General features: G+C 49.1%; 1 protein-coding gene across 1 annotated transcript in view; it reads left to right on the top strand.

Annotated features, from left to right (window-relative positions):
• Window positions 1-12213, top strand: part of HIVEP3 (HIVEP zinc finger 3) — a 159345-nt gene extending 147132 nt beyond the window's left edge. Inside the window, exons 8-10 of the mRNA XM_069068153.1 lie at window positions 2429-2515; window positions 5026-6029; window positions 7218-12213. Of these exons, the coding sequence (XP_068924254.1) occupies window positions 2429-2515; window positions 5026-6029; window positions 7218-8078 (1952 nt within the window). The 3' untranslated portion in view covers window positions 8079-12213. The remainder of the gene's footprint in view (window positions 1-2428; window positions 2516-5025; window positions 6030-7217) is intronic.
• The last annotated feature ends 2902 nt before the right edge of the window (window positions 12214-15115 follow it).

The following is a 15115-nucleotide window of genomic DNA, read 5'->3' as shown; positions in this document are numbered from 1 at the left end:
TTTGGGTGAGCCCTAGGCCCATTGGGTGGCAGATACAAGGTCCAGATAAGCCATAAACCCTTGATGAAGAGCCATACTGAAGGAGAAGGCTTCGGGCTCTGAGGTGGGGGTAAGGATGGAAGGAGGAAGGAGAGGGGAAGCCCTCTGGTACCAGGAAGGTAGCAACAGGCAGTTGGCAGAGGGGATGAAAAAGAGAAAAGAGGTCATGAGAATCATAGGGGGAGAGGATAGGGAGAGAAGTGGTACTGTAGCCATTTTCATCCAAGGGTATGATGACTAGATTTCTGATCAGCCAGCATGAAAAGGATGGAGAAGAGACGAAATGGGTGAGAAGTGAATGAGAGTCAGATAAAGAGGAAAAATTCATTTCCTCATCCTTCTTTCCAATCTCCAGTCTGTGGTAGGTGGCACTGACAGAGGAGGTGACAAGAGGAAATTCCCTCCCTCCTCTCCCTCCATGGGACTTGAGATCACCAGGGAATTTCAGCCCAAGAGAGCTCATTAGGCTCCCTATATAGCAGCTGTGAGCCCTCATGGTTCTAAGATATAAAACAACTGTGAAACAATTTAATAACTTTGTGAATAACCATGCTATTGGTTTGGGTTGGATGTGGTCATTCACAGAGTAAACAACACACTTCACAGTTTATCTGCAGCAGTATTGAAACCAAAAAAAGGACTCCATTATCTTTCTGGAAAATATGTCCTCCCTCTACAGGTAATCAAAAACTGGGCTAGGGTTGGTCTGATCACCTTAGATGGGGAAGGGGCAAAGGAGAGGGAGGGAGGACCTATAGACATAATTGACTCCAAGAGAAAACCTAGTATCTTACCCAGATACCTTAGCTTTAAAGACAAATGCATTTCATATCTGATTCCCAAGACATCCCAACCTCACCAGGAGCCCTGGTCTGAGATAATGCTTCATTAAGACCTGCGCCAGTAAAGGTGAAATGAGAAAAACAGTTTGAAAGTTCTCTCTCTCTTTCCCTCTGCCCCCTCCTTTGAGTTGTCCCTCAAAGACAAGCATGTACCAGTTTAGCAGAGAGATTTCAGGGATTCACAGCCTAGGGAGGGGGAAAAGGCCCTGGCCCTGGCCTTGGTATATTGACCGTGGCCCTGAATGGCTCATTTTCCTAGAGCTTTCCAGGGGCTCCATGAGAGGGGGGCTAGGCTTGGGGCTTTGTCTGCCAACTTAATCTGCCCTTCTGATACCAAAGATGACAGTAGACCAGGACACCACCCCCATCCCACCCTACTCCCAGACACCTAGCTTGGTCCCCTAGATATTGCCAATTGAGGGAAACTTCAATTACAGCCCTGGGTGTTTCACCAGACCTGGACTATGGGGATGTATGTCTTGAGCCATAGGAAAACTTTATAGGAGCAGAAGACCTTGGCCAGGGGTGGGACGCCATAAGGGCTTCATTGACCATGGTGACAATGGCCAACAAGTCCATAGCCAGAGGAACTTTATAATTTGTATCTTGTTTCTTCTTATTTTATCTTCTCATTTCATACTCTGTCCCTGACCCTCATCTCCATCCTCACACTACCCCATCTGCACCCCAACCCAAGCATTCTTCATCCCACCCCACTCTATTTATGCTACCCCTACGTCCCCATCGTCATACAACTCTACTTCACTCCTTTGTCTCTGCACCCTGATCCCACCCCATCCATCATCATCCAGTCACCATTCCACCCTCACCCCACCATTGTCATCCTGCCCCTTTCTCATGGCATCCTCTAACTCCAACCATTTCACCCTTCACTCAGCCTGACTTCATCCCAGCTACCGTCATCTGATCCCACATCATTCCATCACCATCTCATTCTACCATTACTACCCAACCTCCTCATCCTACCTTCATCAGCAGTCATATCATGTCCCAGTCTCACAAACCCCACATGAGCCTATCTCCCACCTCATTCCATCACTATTCCATCCTCTACTCACTCTCATCCCCTCCCGCCCCAAGGTCAATCATCCCATCTTTTCCTCATTCCATCTGTGGCCTTTCCTGTACCTTCATCCCACCTGCCCTCATCCTATCCTGAATCACTCCATCCCTGGCTTCCCTTTTTCCGTTCTTCCCTATCCCTCCCCCTTCCTAGGCTCCAGCTTCTTTTCTGGGTGGTGGTAGCCGTGGCTGAATGTCCACATTTAGAGATGATGCCTTCAAAGCAGCCTGTGCTCTGCTCTGCTCTGCTTGCTTACTCTGGGTCCCCCTCATCCCTGCACTCCATCCCCCTTCCCCTCTACCAGGCTCTAAACTAGCCCCAGCTCTGCAGATGTACCTAGGACTGGCTCTGCTGAGACTACCCTCCCTGTATCTCCTCAGGCCCCTCTCCGCCTCTTCTGCCAGTCCCTCAGGAGAGAGAGACACCCTGACCTTTGCCTCTATTTCTCTGTGCTTCCTTCTAGGGAATCTGACTAAGCACATGAAGTCCAAGGCTCACAGCAAAAAGTGCCAGGAGATGGGGCTGCTGGTGGAGCTGGAAGCCGAGGAAGGTATGATCCCCACGGGCCCTGCCTGTGCCCAACCCTGGCCCTAGCAGAGCTCCCTGGCCTGGGATCCTAGTGGCCTTGAGAAGTGGGATAGGGCAGTGTAAGAGCACTGGCCTGAGAATCAGGAAGCTTGGATGGTCCCCTAGATATCATGTTCTGTGACTGTGACTCTAAGTCCCTTTTCCTCTGTAGGCCTCAGTGTTCCCCCTGACCACCCATGGTTCTGTGCATCAAACACTCAGGCCTTTGCCTCTTTCTGTCTGCACTTCAAGTCTGTGGCCCAAATGGGAAGTTCATTTTGATAATCCCTAAGCAAGCTTCCTCTTTGACTCCAAATCTGCCTGGTTTAGCAAATTCCAGCAGAGATGATCTTTTGAATTGAACGTGAGTGCCCCCCAGTGGTCGGATCCCTGAAGCTCTCCTCCAGGATCACTGGCTTTTCCAATTTTCCAGCTTTCCCAGTGGCTTTTCTGCAGCTTTTCTTCCTGCTCTGACACTGGGGGTGGAGGTGGGGTGGGGTGGAGTGGGGTGAGTTGAGAACAACCCACCCCCATTCAGAGGCCTCAGGGGCCATCTGTCTGCCAGGATGCAGAATCACAAAGAATGAGTGAGCCCTTAGAAATGGATCTGGACCAGGGGTAAGGAACCTGAGTCCTCAGGGCCCTTTGGCTGCACTTGAGGACCTAGAGGGTTATATGTGGCCTCAAGGCCGCAGGTTCCTCACCCCTAGCCCTAGTCCAGTCCCTTAATGTCACAGAGGAGAAAATGAGGCACAGATATTCACCTCTTCCCCCCCCCCCCCCATCCCCCATCACATAACTACACTTGTTGAAAGGATGATTTTGGACCAGGAATCTCCTGATTCCCAGCCCTGAGCTTCTTCCCCCTAACTTTCCCTGCCTCCCATTTTGGATGGCTGTGTTCAGTTCTGAGGCCACGTGGGATGGGGGAGGAGGGGACTTCATAGTCTGATGAAGGGCCAGGATGGGGAGGGGCCTAGAGACCTAATGAGAATTGGGTGAAGGAAGTGGAGGTGTTTAACCTGGAGAAAAGGAAGCTTGGTTTGGGGTGGAGAAGGTGGGAACCCAATCCCTGTCTCAGGTGTCCCAAAGGGCTATTTGTGGAAAACAGATTAAACTTGTTTTCCTTAGACTTGAAGGGAAAAACTGGGAGCAATCAAGAATTTCCAGAGAGATCAATTTCAGCTCCATTGAAGGGCAAACTTACTGACAGTTAGAACTGTCCAAAAGTGGAATGTCCTGGCTGGGGTGGCTGGGCCGTGAGGCTCTCATTGCTGGCCATCTTTAAGTATAGGTTGAATGGGGCAGTTAGTTGGTGAAGTGGAGAGAGCTCTGGCCTCGGTGTCAGTGGACCTGAGTCAGAAGGACCTGAGTTCAAATGCGACCTCAGATTAACTGTGTAACCCTGGGCAAGACATTTAACCCTGATTGGCCCCCGCCAAAAAAGCACAGGTTGAAAGACAATTTGCAGGGGTGGCTAGGTGGCGCAGTGAGTAAAGTGTTGGCCCCAGAGTCAGGAAGACCTGAGTTCGGTTCTGGCCTCAGACACTTAACACCCAAACAAAAAAACTAGCCGTGTAACCTTGGGCAAGTTACTTAACCCCAATTGCCCTCCAAAAAGAAAAAAAAAAGGAATTTGTTGGAGTTGGGATAGAGAGTATTTCTACTGAAATATGCCCCCCTGGGGTCTCTTTAAATGACAAAATTTTATAATTCTGTTTAATCACTTCCCTGCACCTCAGTTTCCCCACCTGTAAGATGATGGGCTTGGAAGAGATGCTGATGGCAAAGCTGATGATGATAGCTGGCATTTATAGAGGGCCTCAGGATTTGATGTTATCTGTAACATCTATAATTGTGCCTGTGGTACAAATAGGAAGCTTAACCTTCCTCCTGGCTCAAAGCTCTAGCATTGTTATCATCCTGTCCAATCTTCCCTAGCCTCCATTTACATAGAAGGAAACTGAGGCCCAGAGAAGTTACATAACTTGCCAAAAGTCACACAGTGAGTTAGACCCAGAAGAAGGATTCAAACCTTGGTTCCAACCCAGGGCTCTTCCCATTACACCACTATGCTCCCATCCAAGGAAGTACTCTAAGGGCCAGAGGCTATTTGATGCCAGATTGTCATCTAGGCCAGAGCTCAGTGGGGTACAGGTTGTACTCTTTCTGGCTTTGAGAGGCCCCCAGTGACCAGGGGCTTAGAGTCATAGAATATCAGAGCTCAGGGGCCTTTGGGGTCTTCCAAGCCAACCCTTTCATTTTATAGAGAAAGAAAGGGAAGTCTGGAGGGGGAAGTAGTTTGCCCAAGGCCATGCATCCTTTTGTGATCTGGACATCATTGTGCTGGACTCTCTTGCAGAAGATGCCCTAGTTGGAAAAAGCTCCTCTTCTGCGCTAAATCCCAATGCCTTTGGAGAGGAGGGAGAGGGTCTGAGGCCCGGCACGCTTGACCTTGTCCATGCCCCTGACTTTTGTCTGTCTCTCCTTCAGGAGCCAGCGATGACCCCTTCCAGGATTCCGAGGGGCGGGAGGGCTCTGAGGCAGTGGAGGAGCACCAGTTTTCTGATTTGGAGGAATCCGATGAGGAAGAGGACAATGAAGATGATGAAGAGGAGGAGGAGGAGGAGGAGAGCCAGGATGAGCCTACTCTGAAGCCCTCAGAAGGGCCACCACCTGCCGGACACTCAAAGGCTAGCTCTCCACCAGCTCAGGACAAAAGCCCCCGAGCAACCCCATCTTTGCCCCAAGATGTGACCTCGCGTGACCAGCTCACAGCAAGCTTGAGAGTGGAGGCTAGATGGCCAGCAGACTGGAGTCAAGCCACCACCTGCCGGAGCCACTTATGTCTCCACCAGCCAGCTCTGATGTCCCGGGAGCCCTTGGCTCCTGGTGAGCAGGAACTGGCCCCAAACCAGCACGGGGGGATCTTAGCCATGGGCCCATTGTTGAGCTCCCAGGCCCCATCCCCAAGAAGGCCATGGTCCCCAGGCAAGGAGCCCTGCAGCAGCCGACCCATGGTCCCCCGAAAACACTCACTAACCAAAAATGAAAGTCCTCCCCAGCGTTTTGCACCAGCTGGAGAAATTCCATCCTTCCAGTGTGGCTCTCCTGGGAGAGGGGGTTCACCCAGTCCATGGATGGCATCTCCTCTCAGGTGTGTGTCACCCTCAACTCACTTGTCCCCAAGAAGAGAACTATCCCCACGAGCCTATCTCTCATCAGAGGGCAGGGTCTCTCCAGAGAGGAACTTGTCTCCTGGCCAGGAGATGATACCCATAAGACACTCATCCCCCAAGAAAATGTCTCCAGGACTTTCTGAGTCCCCCCCACGGTACCCACTGCCAGGGAAAAATGACTTAGTGTTCAGAAGTGGCACAGCAGTGGACGAGCAAACCCTGGGCAGTATTACAGTCGCTCAGCATGGTCTCTTCTCTCAAAAGCCTCTACCTCACAAGCTCCTTGGCAAAAACGTGGAGACCTCTGAATCCAAGATGGTGAGTTATTGTGCCCCTTCAGTGGATTTTCCTGGGATCTTCTTAAGAAGAGTATTTTTTTTGCATTTAAGACATTTCCCCTTGGGGTATAAAAGGAGAAAGAAGTTAGGAAGGGTAGAGTCATTCTCAAAAGTTCTGTGTCCTCTGAACAAGATCAGAGTGACAGCTCCTCCCCATGGGTTTACCATTCAGCCTGTGCAGTGGAGTTTCCAGTCCTTAATTGTTCCTATAGATATATTAAAGAATTAATGCCATAGCCTAAAACTGTGGTCACCATCTACACCATGATCACCATCCATGCCCTCACTATCCCTCCCACCATCAGCATCCTCATTATCACCCCATCACCATGGCGACCATCTCTTCCTGTAACACCATCATAAGCAGTATTCCCAGCCCCATTATCACTACCCTCACCATCACCATCACCACCCCCATCACTGCCCCTAGTACCCTCACTATCACTGCCATCACCGTCTCTACCGCTACCACCATCACCACCACCATTACCACTTACTAGGCCTTTCATCAGTGTCTGTTGGCGTGTGGTCTGCTATATCCACACAGTCGCTATTTTCTAGAACAGAGGTGTCAAATTTGTGGCCCTCAGCCAGCACTCCTGGTGGTCCTGAACCAGATGAAAATGTAATTGGAAAACATCTAACAAAATAAATAAAAATACAGAATAACATGGATAATATTGATTTGTGGTTTTCTAAATCTATTTGCAGCCAACAGGGATCCATTTAAAATCTGACACCACTGGTCTAGAACCTAACATTGTAAAATAGCATCTTGCCTGATCTCTGATTAGGAAATCTTTTTTCTCTATTTATTCAGCATGTATTTTTGTTTCTAATAGAGGTCTTGCAGGGAGGGAGGGCAGATGAGGTGAGTGGGGTTCAGCACTGTGTCCAGACCACATGTTAGCTTCTTTTGCCTGCCTTCCAACGGCATGCACCATTTCAAGCAAGGGGATCCAGGGAAGCAGAAAGGAGACCTAGAATCTTGGGTGTTATCGCCCACAGTGGCCGCCCTGACCCTCCTGGCCATATGTGGTGCCCAGGCCTGGCCTCTCTAACAGTCCTGTGACCCGCATCACCCTGTGATCCTGTTATTCAGCCGGTAATGAGCCTGCTATTGTGCTCATCCCTTATGTCTCTGTGTGTGTCTTTGTTGCCAATGCAGAAGCTGGAGCCCAGAAGCCTTGCCTGCTCACCAGGTCCTGCTCACCCGTTTCCCTCCAGACCCTCCTCTTCACTTCACGAATTCCATGGCCACATCCCAGGCCGGACAGGAGAGAACCTCTTTAGCCATCTCCCTCTTCATTCCCAGCGCTTAGCCAGGACCCCATGCCCCATGATCCCCATTGGGGGGATCCAAATGGTCCAGGCCAGGCCCAGCACCCATCCCACACTGATGCCTGGGGCTGGGGGGCCATGGTCCACCTGTTTCTTTGGCGGGGGCAGCGACCTGACCGACTCCCGGCAGGCTCAGGAGAGAAGCCGAGAAGGCCCACCAGAGACCTCCTCGGCATCTGTGTCTCCAGTGGCCAAGGTCTCCAAGTTCACTCTCTCCTCAGAGCTGGAGAGTAGCAGCTACTCCATAGAGAGAACGAGGACTAGTGAGGGTCAGGTTGTGCCCGACTGGGAGAAAGCCAGGATCGGAGGAATGTCCTCAGAGCCCAAGGCTCCCGCCCCCACAGACAGCCCCAGCCCGAGCTCTGAGCAGTCTCCCAGGCCGTCCCCTGGCAGGCCAGGGCAGGCCAAGAGGCCTAGCCCGAAGGCAGCCCACAGCAGCCCCTGCACTGACTCTGAGACACCACGCACTTTTCCCTCGGTGTTTCCTTCCCAGACGTTGGATCGAAGCAGCTCCACAGGCTGTCTCATGGAGCCCAGCCGGTGCCTGGCGACCCGCAGGAGGAACCTGTCAGGGGAGCTCAGGCCCTCGGCCAGCCCTTGTCGTCAGCTGGGCTCCCCGCCCTTGGAGAGCGAGGGGCCCGGACAGACTCCCGGGAGGCCGGAGGACACGGACGAAGGCAGGTCCTAGGTCTCCCCGCTCTGCATCAGCGTTAGGCTTTCCGTAGAAAGGAAAAGACATTTCCAACACTATTTCCTGCAGTCTAATAGTCATCACGCAGACGCACTCTCACTTCCGACCAAACTCACAGAAACATCCCTTGTTGAGTTGTCCCCGTCTGGTATTATCTTCCCATGTATGCAGTTACTTGTGCCTTTTCTGATACCCTTTTTTGCTTGAAATGTTTAAAAGGAAAAACAAATGAGGTGTTTAAGGCTGTGAATATTTTTGTAGAGTTTTTCGAAGGGGGTTGGTTGAGTGGTGTCCTCTGGAGTCATGGTGAGCTGGATGTCCCCCGGCCCCTGCCAGGGCCGGGGAGAGGCAGCTGTTTACTGCGGGAGGTTATGCACTGAAAAAAAACAAACCCAAGAAACCTTTTTTTATACTGATTAAATGAAAAAAAAAATGTTCCTCTGTACAGATGTTTATGGTTCCTATTTATTGCAGGCTCTATTTAATCATCCACCAAGCGCTTGTCTGCTTGTCTTTTTTTGATGGCCTTCCCCCTCCCCATACCCTCAGATAGTTTGGAAATGCCTTCCACTTTAACGACACCACCCCCCCTCCAAATTGGGAGTAGCCTGAGGAGAGAAGCCTGACAACCACCAGACAGACTGAGGATGGCCTGCCCCAGACCCCCCATCAATTACAGAAAGCATCATTTTCTGTCTGTAGTATTTTAGAAAGGAAAAGAAGCTTCATCTTTGAGGATTCACATTCAGGATACAGGAAGCAATCAAACAGAGGAACAGAGGAGCCAGTATCTGAATGGTACTTCTTAGGGCCGTGAGATTCTTGTTCTGGCTTTCTTAACACTGGTGATGCTGGTGACATTGGTGACATTGGCTAGCTGGCTAAGATGGTACAGAACTGCCCCTCCTTTCCCCCTGTACCAAGTATGAAAGACTAGGGTTTAGACGTTTGCCCGTCTCCCTCTCCCTCCTCCCCAAAAAGCTGAGTTGTCCTTTGGATGTTAGAAGCTCACATTTGCTGCCCATTTCACAGAGGACAGTGAATGACTTACCAAACCCTAACGCTTGGAAAGATCTTTGGGGATTGGAGCTGTTGGCCCCATACCTCATAAAACTCTGGTCTTAAATCTCCCTGGGGTCTAGGTGGCCATGGGATCCCCTATCGTATGCAGAGCTGAAGGAACCTGAAAGGTTACATGTATTCCAACTCATTCATATGGAAGATGATACAGCTGAGATCTAAAGGATCAAGTGACTTGATCAAGTGACAGCTAGAAAGCAGAGTCTCTCATTCTTTTTAGTGAATAAATCATCAGAAGCACTTAGTCTCATGGATTCTAGGTCACAGGATTTAGAGCTGAAGAGACCTTAGAGGTCATTCTACAGATGAATTTGAGGTCCAAAGAATCAAGTGACTTATCCAATGTCACTCTGCTAGAAAGCAGAGTCTCCTGTTTTCTTTGACACACTTAGTCTTGTAGAGTCAGAGTCATATGATGGGCTATTGCACTTTTCATAGAGAATTGTTTTCCATACTGTCAGGGATATGAAGAAAGGACATTGGCACTCCTGGGACATGAAATGGGCTTTGCTGATCTCAGTTTCATTTCCCCATTTTTTTTTTTGGTTCTAACAGTACTCCCTGGTTGGGTCCCTCCTTCTGGGCAGGTTACTATCTAGAAGCTGTTTTCTAATTCATCTGTCTGCAGTGTCTTCAGAAGCTTATATAGGGGCAGCTAGATGGTAAAGTGAATAGAGCACTGGCCTTGGAGTCGGGACGATCTGAGTTCAAATTTGACCTCAGACACTTAACACACACACACACACACACACACACACACAGAGCTAGCCGTGTGACCTTGGGTAAGTCACTTAACCCCAATTGCCCTGCCTTATCCTTCAAAAAAAAAAGCTTATATAAAAAAGCAGAAAGTAGTCAAGGAGCTTGTGAGTGGGAAGGAGACTTGGTGTCAGGGGTGTGCTGGAGTCAGCTTTAAGCACCTCTCCAGAAAACTTATTGCTAAACTTTCAATGTGAGCATTTATACCTCAGAAACCAGCAAACATTACAAGCCAGGCTTTGATTTATTGTTTTGTTGATTGTCTAGACTTAAGAAAGTGATGGCGGAAGAAAAAAAAAGAAATAAAGTGATGGAGAAAAATGTTAATAACGCAAATTAAACTGAAAAGTGTGCCCTGTTATTTGGAGAGCTGGTTGTTAAACATTTAAACACACACCCCTTCTTGGTGCTCACTGTGCTCATAAGAACATTCTTGCTACAGGAGTTATTGGCAGGTGTTAGGGAATGGCTCAGTGTTGACCTGACTTGATCAATTTGCTGTGGTATAATGAGCACTGTTTTTGGAGCCCAAGGATCTAGGTACAATCTCAGTTCTGTCACTTAGCATCACTGGTTTCCTCCTCTGTAGAATGAGAAAGTGGAATAGACCTTCTCTAAAGTCCCTTCCAGTTTTAAATATTCTGAAACCTCTTTAAGGAGGCCAGCCAGGTTGGGTCTCCTTTAGTTGTCATTTCTGTAGGAAGTGATGGTTATAGTTGAGGTCAGGTTGCCTTTTGCCACCTGTCACTTGACCTTGATTCTTGGTGCCATATATCCTGCTCTTGACCAGTAATCAGGAATGCCAACAATTTTCTCAGGCATTGGGACACAGATTAAAAGGTAGGTTTTTATATTCTTTGCCCTACTATTTGGTCACCAAATTCCAACATCTTTTCATCTGTTGGCATGCCCTATCCAAGGATCTAGGAAGATGTCAAGGAAGGAATATGTAGGTGTGAAAGACCAGTGTGTCAAAACCATATGATCCCTTTCTCCCCCTTAGGGTAAAGAAGGACTCTGGCTAAAATATGGTTTGGTTGAGGGTAGGACAGAGGAGCCAGGGATAGGAATAGGTTATTCATCATAAGATCTTAGGATGTGGAACTGAAAGTAACCTGACCTGTAATTCTACAGCCAATATCTTTGACAAGTCAATATCTGACCTTGATTTGAACATCTCTAGTGAAGGGAAGTTCACTACCTCCTGAGACAGCCCATTGCTAACTTAGAACAGAAGGAAATCGAGAAGTTTCCCTAATTGAAATCTTCCTCTATTCAACTTTCCCCCGTTGCCCCTAGTCCCCCCCCCTGGGGTCAAACAGAGTCCATCTGTTCCCTCTTCCCTATGGCAGCCCCTCAAATCCTCTAAAATAGTGGATCATGTGCCCCACTGGGTTCTCTCTTCTCCAGGCTCAATATTCTTACACTATGGTATTCAGTCCTCTGTCTTTCTGGTCGCCCTCCTCCACACCTGCTCCCCCTCTGGCATTTTCATACCCTCTGAGATCAATTGGGAACAACAATACCTAGAAAATATTTCTATCTGATTCATTTTCTTGGGTGGGGAGGTGTGGTGGGTTGCTTTGAAAATGCTCACTCCCTCGATGATGTTGCCACCCAGTAGGACCCAATTCACCTGGGTACCCCTCTCCCCTCCCTGTTCTCATTCTCTTTTTTCCCCTGAGTTTCTGCTATATTTTTTGACCTTCAGGGGCATTGGGAGAGGAGAAGGCTGCAGAAACCAACCCAATTCGAAGGCCACACACCCCATCTGTTTCTCATTGGTGGTCACATTAGGGAGCTAAAGTCCCTCATGCCAACTCATGCCATGCTTTGTCTCTGTGCTAAAGCGTGAAGGTATTCTGTAAGTGGGCATGTCTTCAGACGATTTCTGTGTTCTTACAAATGGCAATAGTAATCATTCCAAAAGAACTCTGTAGATATATGGCTATATATGTACAGAGGGGTTTGGGGAGGGGGGGAGTTGCCTGTAATTTTATTTAAACTCTGGTTTCCACAGTTGCATCTTGCAATGTCTGTATGGTATATATCGGTGCAAAAACCTCACAACAAAAGCCCACCCAGGTTTAAAGCACAGCCTCTTTATGTACAAATGAGGAAAACAATATTCCATGTGTGATGTTCCCAACTCTTCTTGTAAATGATGTCCGGACTGTGAATGAGAAGTTTTTACAAGTATAATAATTTATTACAGCTCAGGCTGTCTGTTCAGTCTGGGTCTATTTTTTTTTTTAAACAGCATGTTGGAATAAATTTTCTAAGTCCCAACATAGCCCTCCTTGCCTGGCTGGTGACCTTTACTCACCGAACATAAGAGCTGGAGGGAGCCTTCAACATCATCATGTCAAGCCCCCTCATTTTCCCAGATGGGGAAACTGGGGTGCAGAGAGACAAGATCTCGATACTTGAGGGAGAGAGTGACAAACCTGAGACTGGAACCCACTGATTCCAGCACTGCCATGATCACCCCACCCAAATCACCTTTAGGATCGTAGAAAGCTGAAAGGGACATTAGAGTCCAACTACCACATTTTACAGAAAATAAGCATTAGCATTCACATAGTGCTTAAAGATTGTCAAATGCTTTACAAATATTCTTTCTTTTGGTCCTCAGAATAATGCCAGGATGTAGATACTGTTATCATCCCCATTTTACAAATGGAGAAATTGAGGTTTATCCAGGTTCACACAGCTAATATGTGTCTCAGGCCAAATTTGAACTCAGGTCTTTTGGTCTCCAGACCCAGCACTCTATCCACCATGACTTCTGACTGTCTAGATGGAGAGACTCAGACACAAAGAAAGTAGATTGAAATGCCTAAGGTCACACAGGCTCTAAGTAATGGAATGACAAGAAGGACAGAGACACATTTGTCCTTGGTGTCCACAGCGGTCCCTGATGCCTGTACCTGCCTGAAGAGGAGAGGGCCTTGGGCAGGGATTATCAGCAGCACAAATTAGTGGAAAGAATTTTGGAAGAATACAGAACCTGCAGAGGGGTACCTGGGTTCAATAGCCAGCTCGGTCACTGGCCCACTGGGTGACCTCGAACAAGTCTCTCCTCCTTTCTAAGCCCAAGTGAGTCACCTGGAAAATGGCGGTGATGGATCCAGAGGAGGAAACCAAGGCTCAGGAGGCAAAGCCAAAGGTAGTAAGTGTCAGAGGTGAGACAACCCCAAGGTCCTCTGCCTGCAGAGCAGGGGCTCTCTGCTGTGCTCTCCTCCTCCCTCCTCCTCCTCATTATTGTCATCCTAAACATGATACTCTCACTCCCTTGGCATAGTGGAGAGCGCCGGACCTGGAGTCAAGAAAACCTGCGCTTAGATTCAGCCTGGACATTCCCAGCTGGGTGACCCTGGGCAATTCACCGAACCTCTACCTGCCTCCGTTTCCCCAACTATAAAATGGGGATAATAGTAGCAGCCAGAGTTGTTGTGAGGATCAACTGAGATGATAATTGTTAAGGGCTTGGCACAGTGCCTGGCACAGAGTGCCTGCTCTTAATAAATGCTTATTCCTTTCTTATTTCCTTCTTTCCTCCCCCCTTCTGTACTTCTTCCTTCCTTCTTTCTTCTTTCTTTCCTCCCTTCCTTCCTTCCTCCCTCCCTCCCTTCCTCCCTTCCTTTCTCCCTTCTTTCCTTTCTTCCTTCCTTCCTCCTTCCTTTCCTCCCTCCCTCCCTTCCTCCTTTCCTTCCTTCCTTCTTTTTTCCTTCCTTACTTTCCATCCTTCCTTCCTCCCTTCCTTCCTTCTTTCCTCTCTCCCACCTTTCCTTCCTTCCTTCCTTCCTTCCTTCCTTCCTTCCTTCCTTCCTTCTTCCTTCCTTCTGACCTTCTTCCCTCCCTTCATTCCTTCATACTTCTCTAAATGCTGAAGCTGTTCTTGAGTCATTCATTAACTCCTGGATTGGAAGACACTTTGGAAAGCATCAAGTCCCCCACCCCAATCATTCTACAAATAAAGAGACTTGAGACACCAAGAGGTCCAGTGACCCGTGATCACACAGTTAGCAAGTGTTCGTGGCCAGGTCTGAAGTGAAGTCTTCCTTACTGAGCCAGTGCCCTCCCTACTAAGCCATGTTGCCTCCTCCCAAACCTTACCCCAGCTTGCTTTACACTCATAGGTGACCATAGGCAGTCAGGGTCAAAAAAAAACCTGAGAGAGCATCTAGTCTAAACCTCTCATTTTACAGAAGAGCCAGAACCCTTCCCCTCACCAAGGTCTTCTGGCTTCCCATCCAGTATTCGGGGCCCTGACCAGGCTGTCTACCCTCCAGATGACAGCACAGGCCTGCATCTCTTGTGCCCTTCTCATCCTGCCCCTCCTTTCCCCATTCTTGTCCTTGTGCCCTCTTGGCTACCCTGAGCCCTGAAGTCATTCCTGCCTTCCCATGCCTCCTGTGGCCCTGGTTTCTTCCCACGAGCAGCCTCTGTGTTCTCCAGCCTGTCACCCTGTTGCTTCCTGGAGGCAGCAGACCTGGCTTTTCCCTTTTAGGGGAAGAAAAGAGCGGTCCCGGGCCTCCTAATCCCTCTGCCCAGGCTGCCTTGTCAGTGAGACCAGATCCAGTTACCAGGTGTTTTGAGAAAGAGCGGCGAGGCTGGCTGGCCCAATCAACGCTCCCGTTTCGGTCTGCATCCCAGGGCCATACAAGGCTGCCAGGCGGCGGGGTGGTGGCGCCCAATCAGGCATGGAGCGGCCACGTCCCAGGCCCTGGCACTCCGCCCCGCCTCTGCTCCCCTTCTCTCCAGCCTGCACGTCCTCCTAATACCAACCTGGGAGGCCAGAACTTGGCAGGGACAGGGTGGGGAGCTCCACATGCTTCCACAAAAGGCTGCACCTACTTGGACAGATGCCTTCCTCCCTTTGGGTCTGTTCCTTCCTTGTAGGATGAGAGGCTTAGACTATATCCTAATAGCTAGCCCTTATATAGCAACTTCAAGTTTGCAAAGCGTATATTATTTCACTTGATACTCACAACAACCCTGGGAGCTCAGTACGGTCATCATCCCCATTTTATAGATGAGGAGACTGAGGTTGAGTGACCTGACCAGGGTCACATAGCTGGTAAGGGTTGGAGGGAGGATTTGAACTCAGCTCTTCCTCCAAGTCAAGTAGCCTATAATAATAATAATTCCTAAGGACCCTGTCAATTCTAAAATCCCACCAGCATAAAGAA

The sequence above is a fragment of the Petaurus breviceps genome, unplaced genomic scaffold (assembly GCF_028583685.1).
Source record: "Petaurus breviceps papuanus isolate PSGF00001 unplaced genomic scaffold, PetGlider_PUasm1.0 90760, whole genome shotgun sequence".
NCBI classification, from domain to species: Eukaryota; Metazoa; Chordata; class Mammalia; order Diprotodontia; family Petauridae; genus Petaurus; species Petaurus breviceps.
The sequence above is the reverse complement of the archived record's forward strand: the minus strand, read 5'-3'. Positions and strand labels throughout refer to the sequence as shown.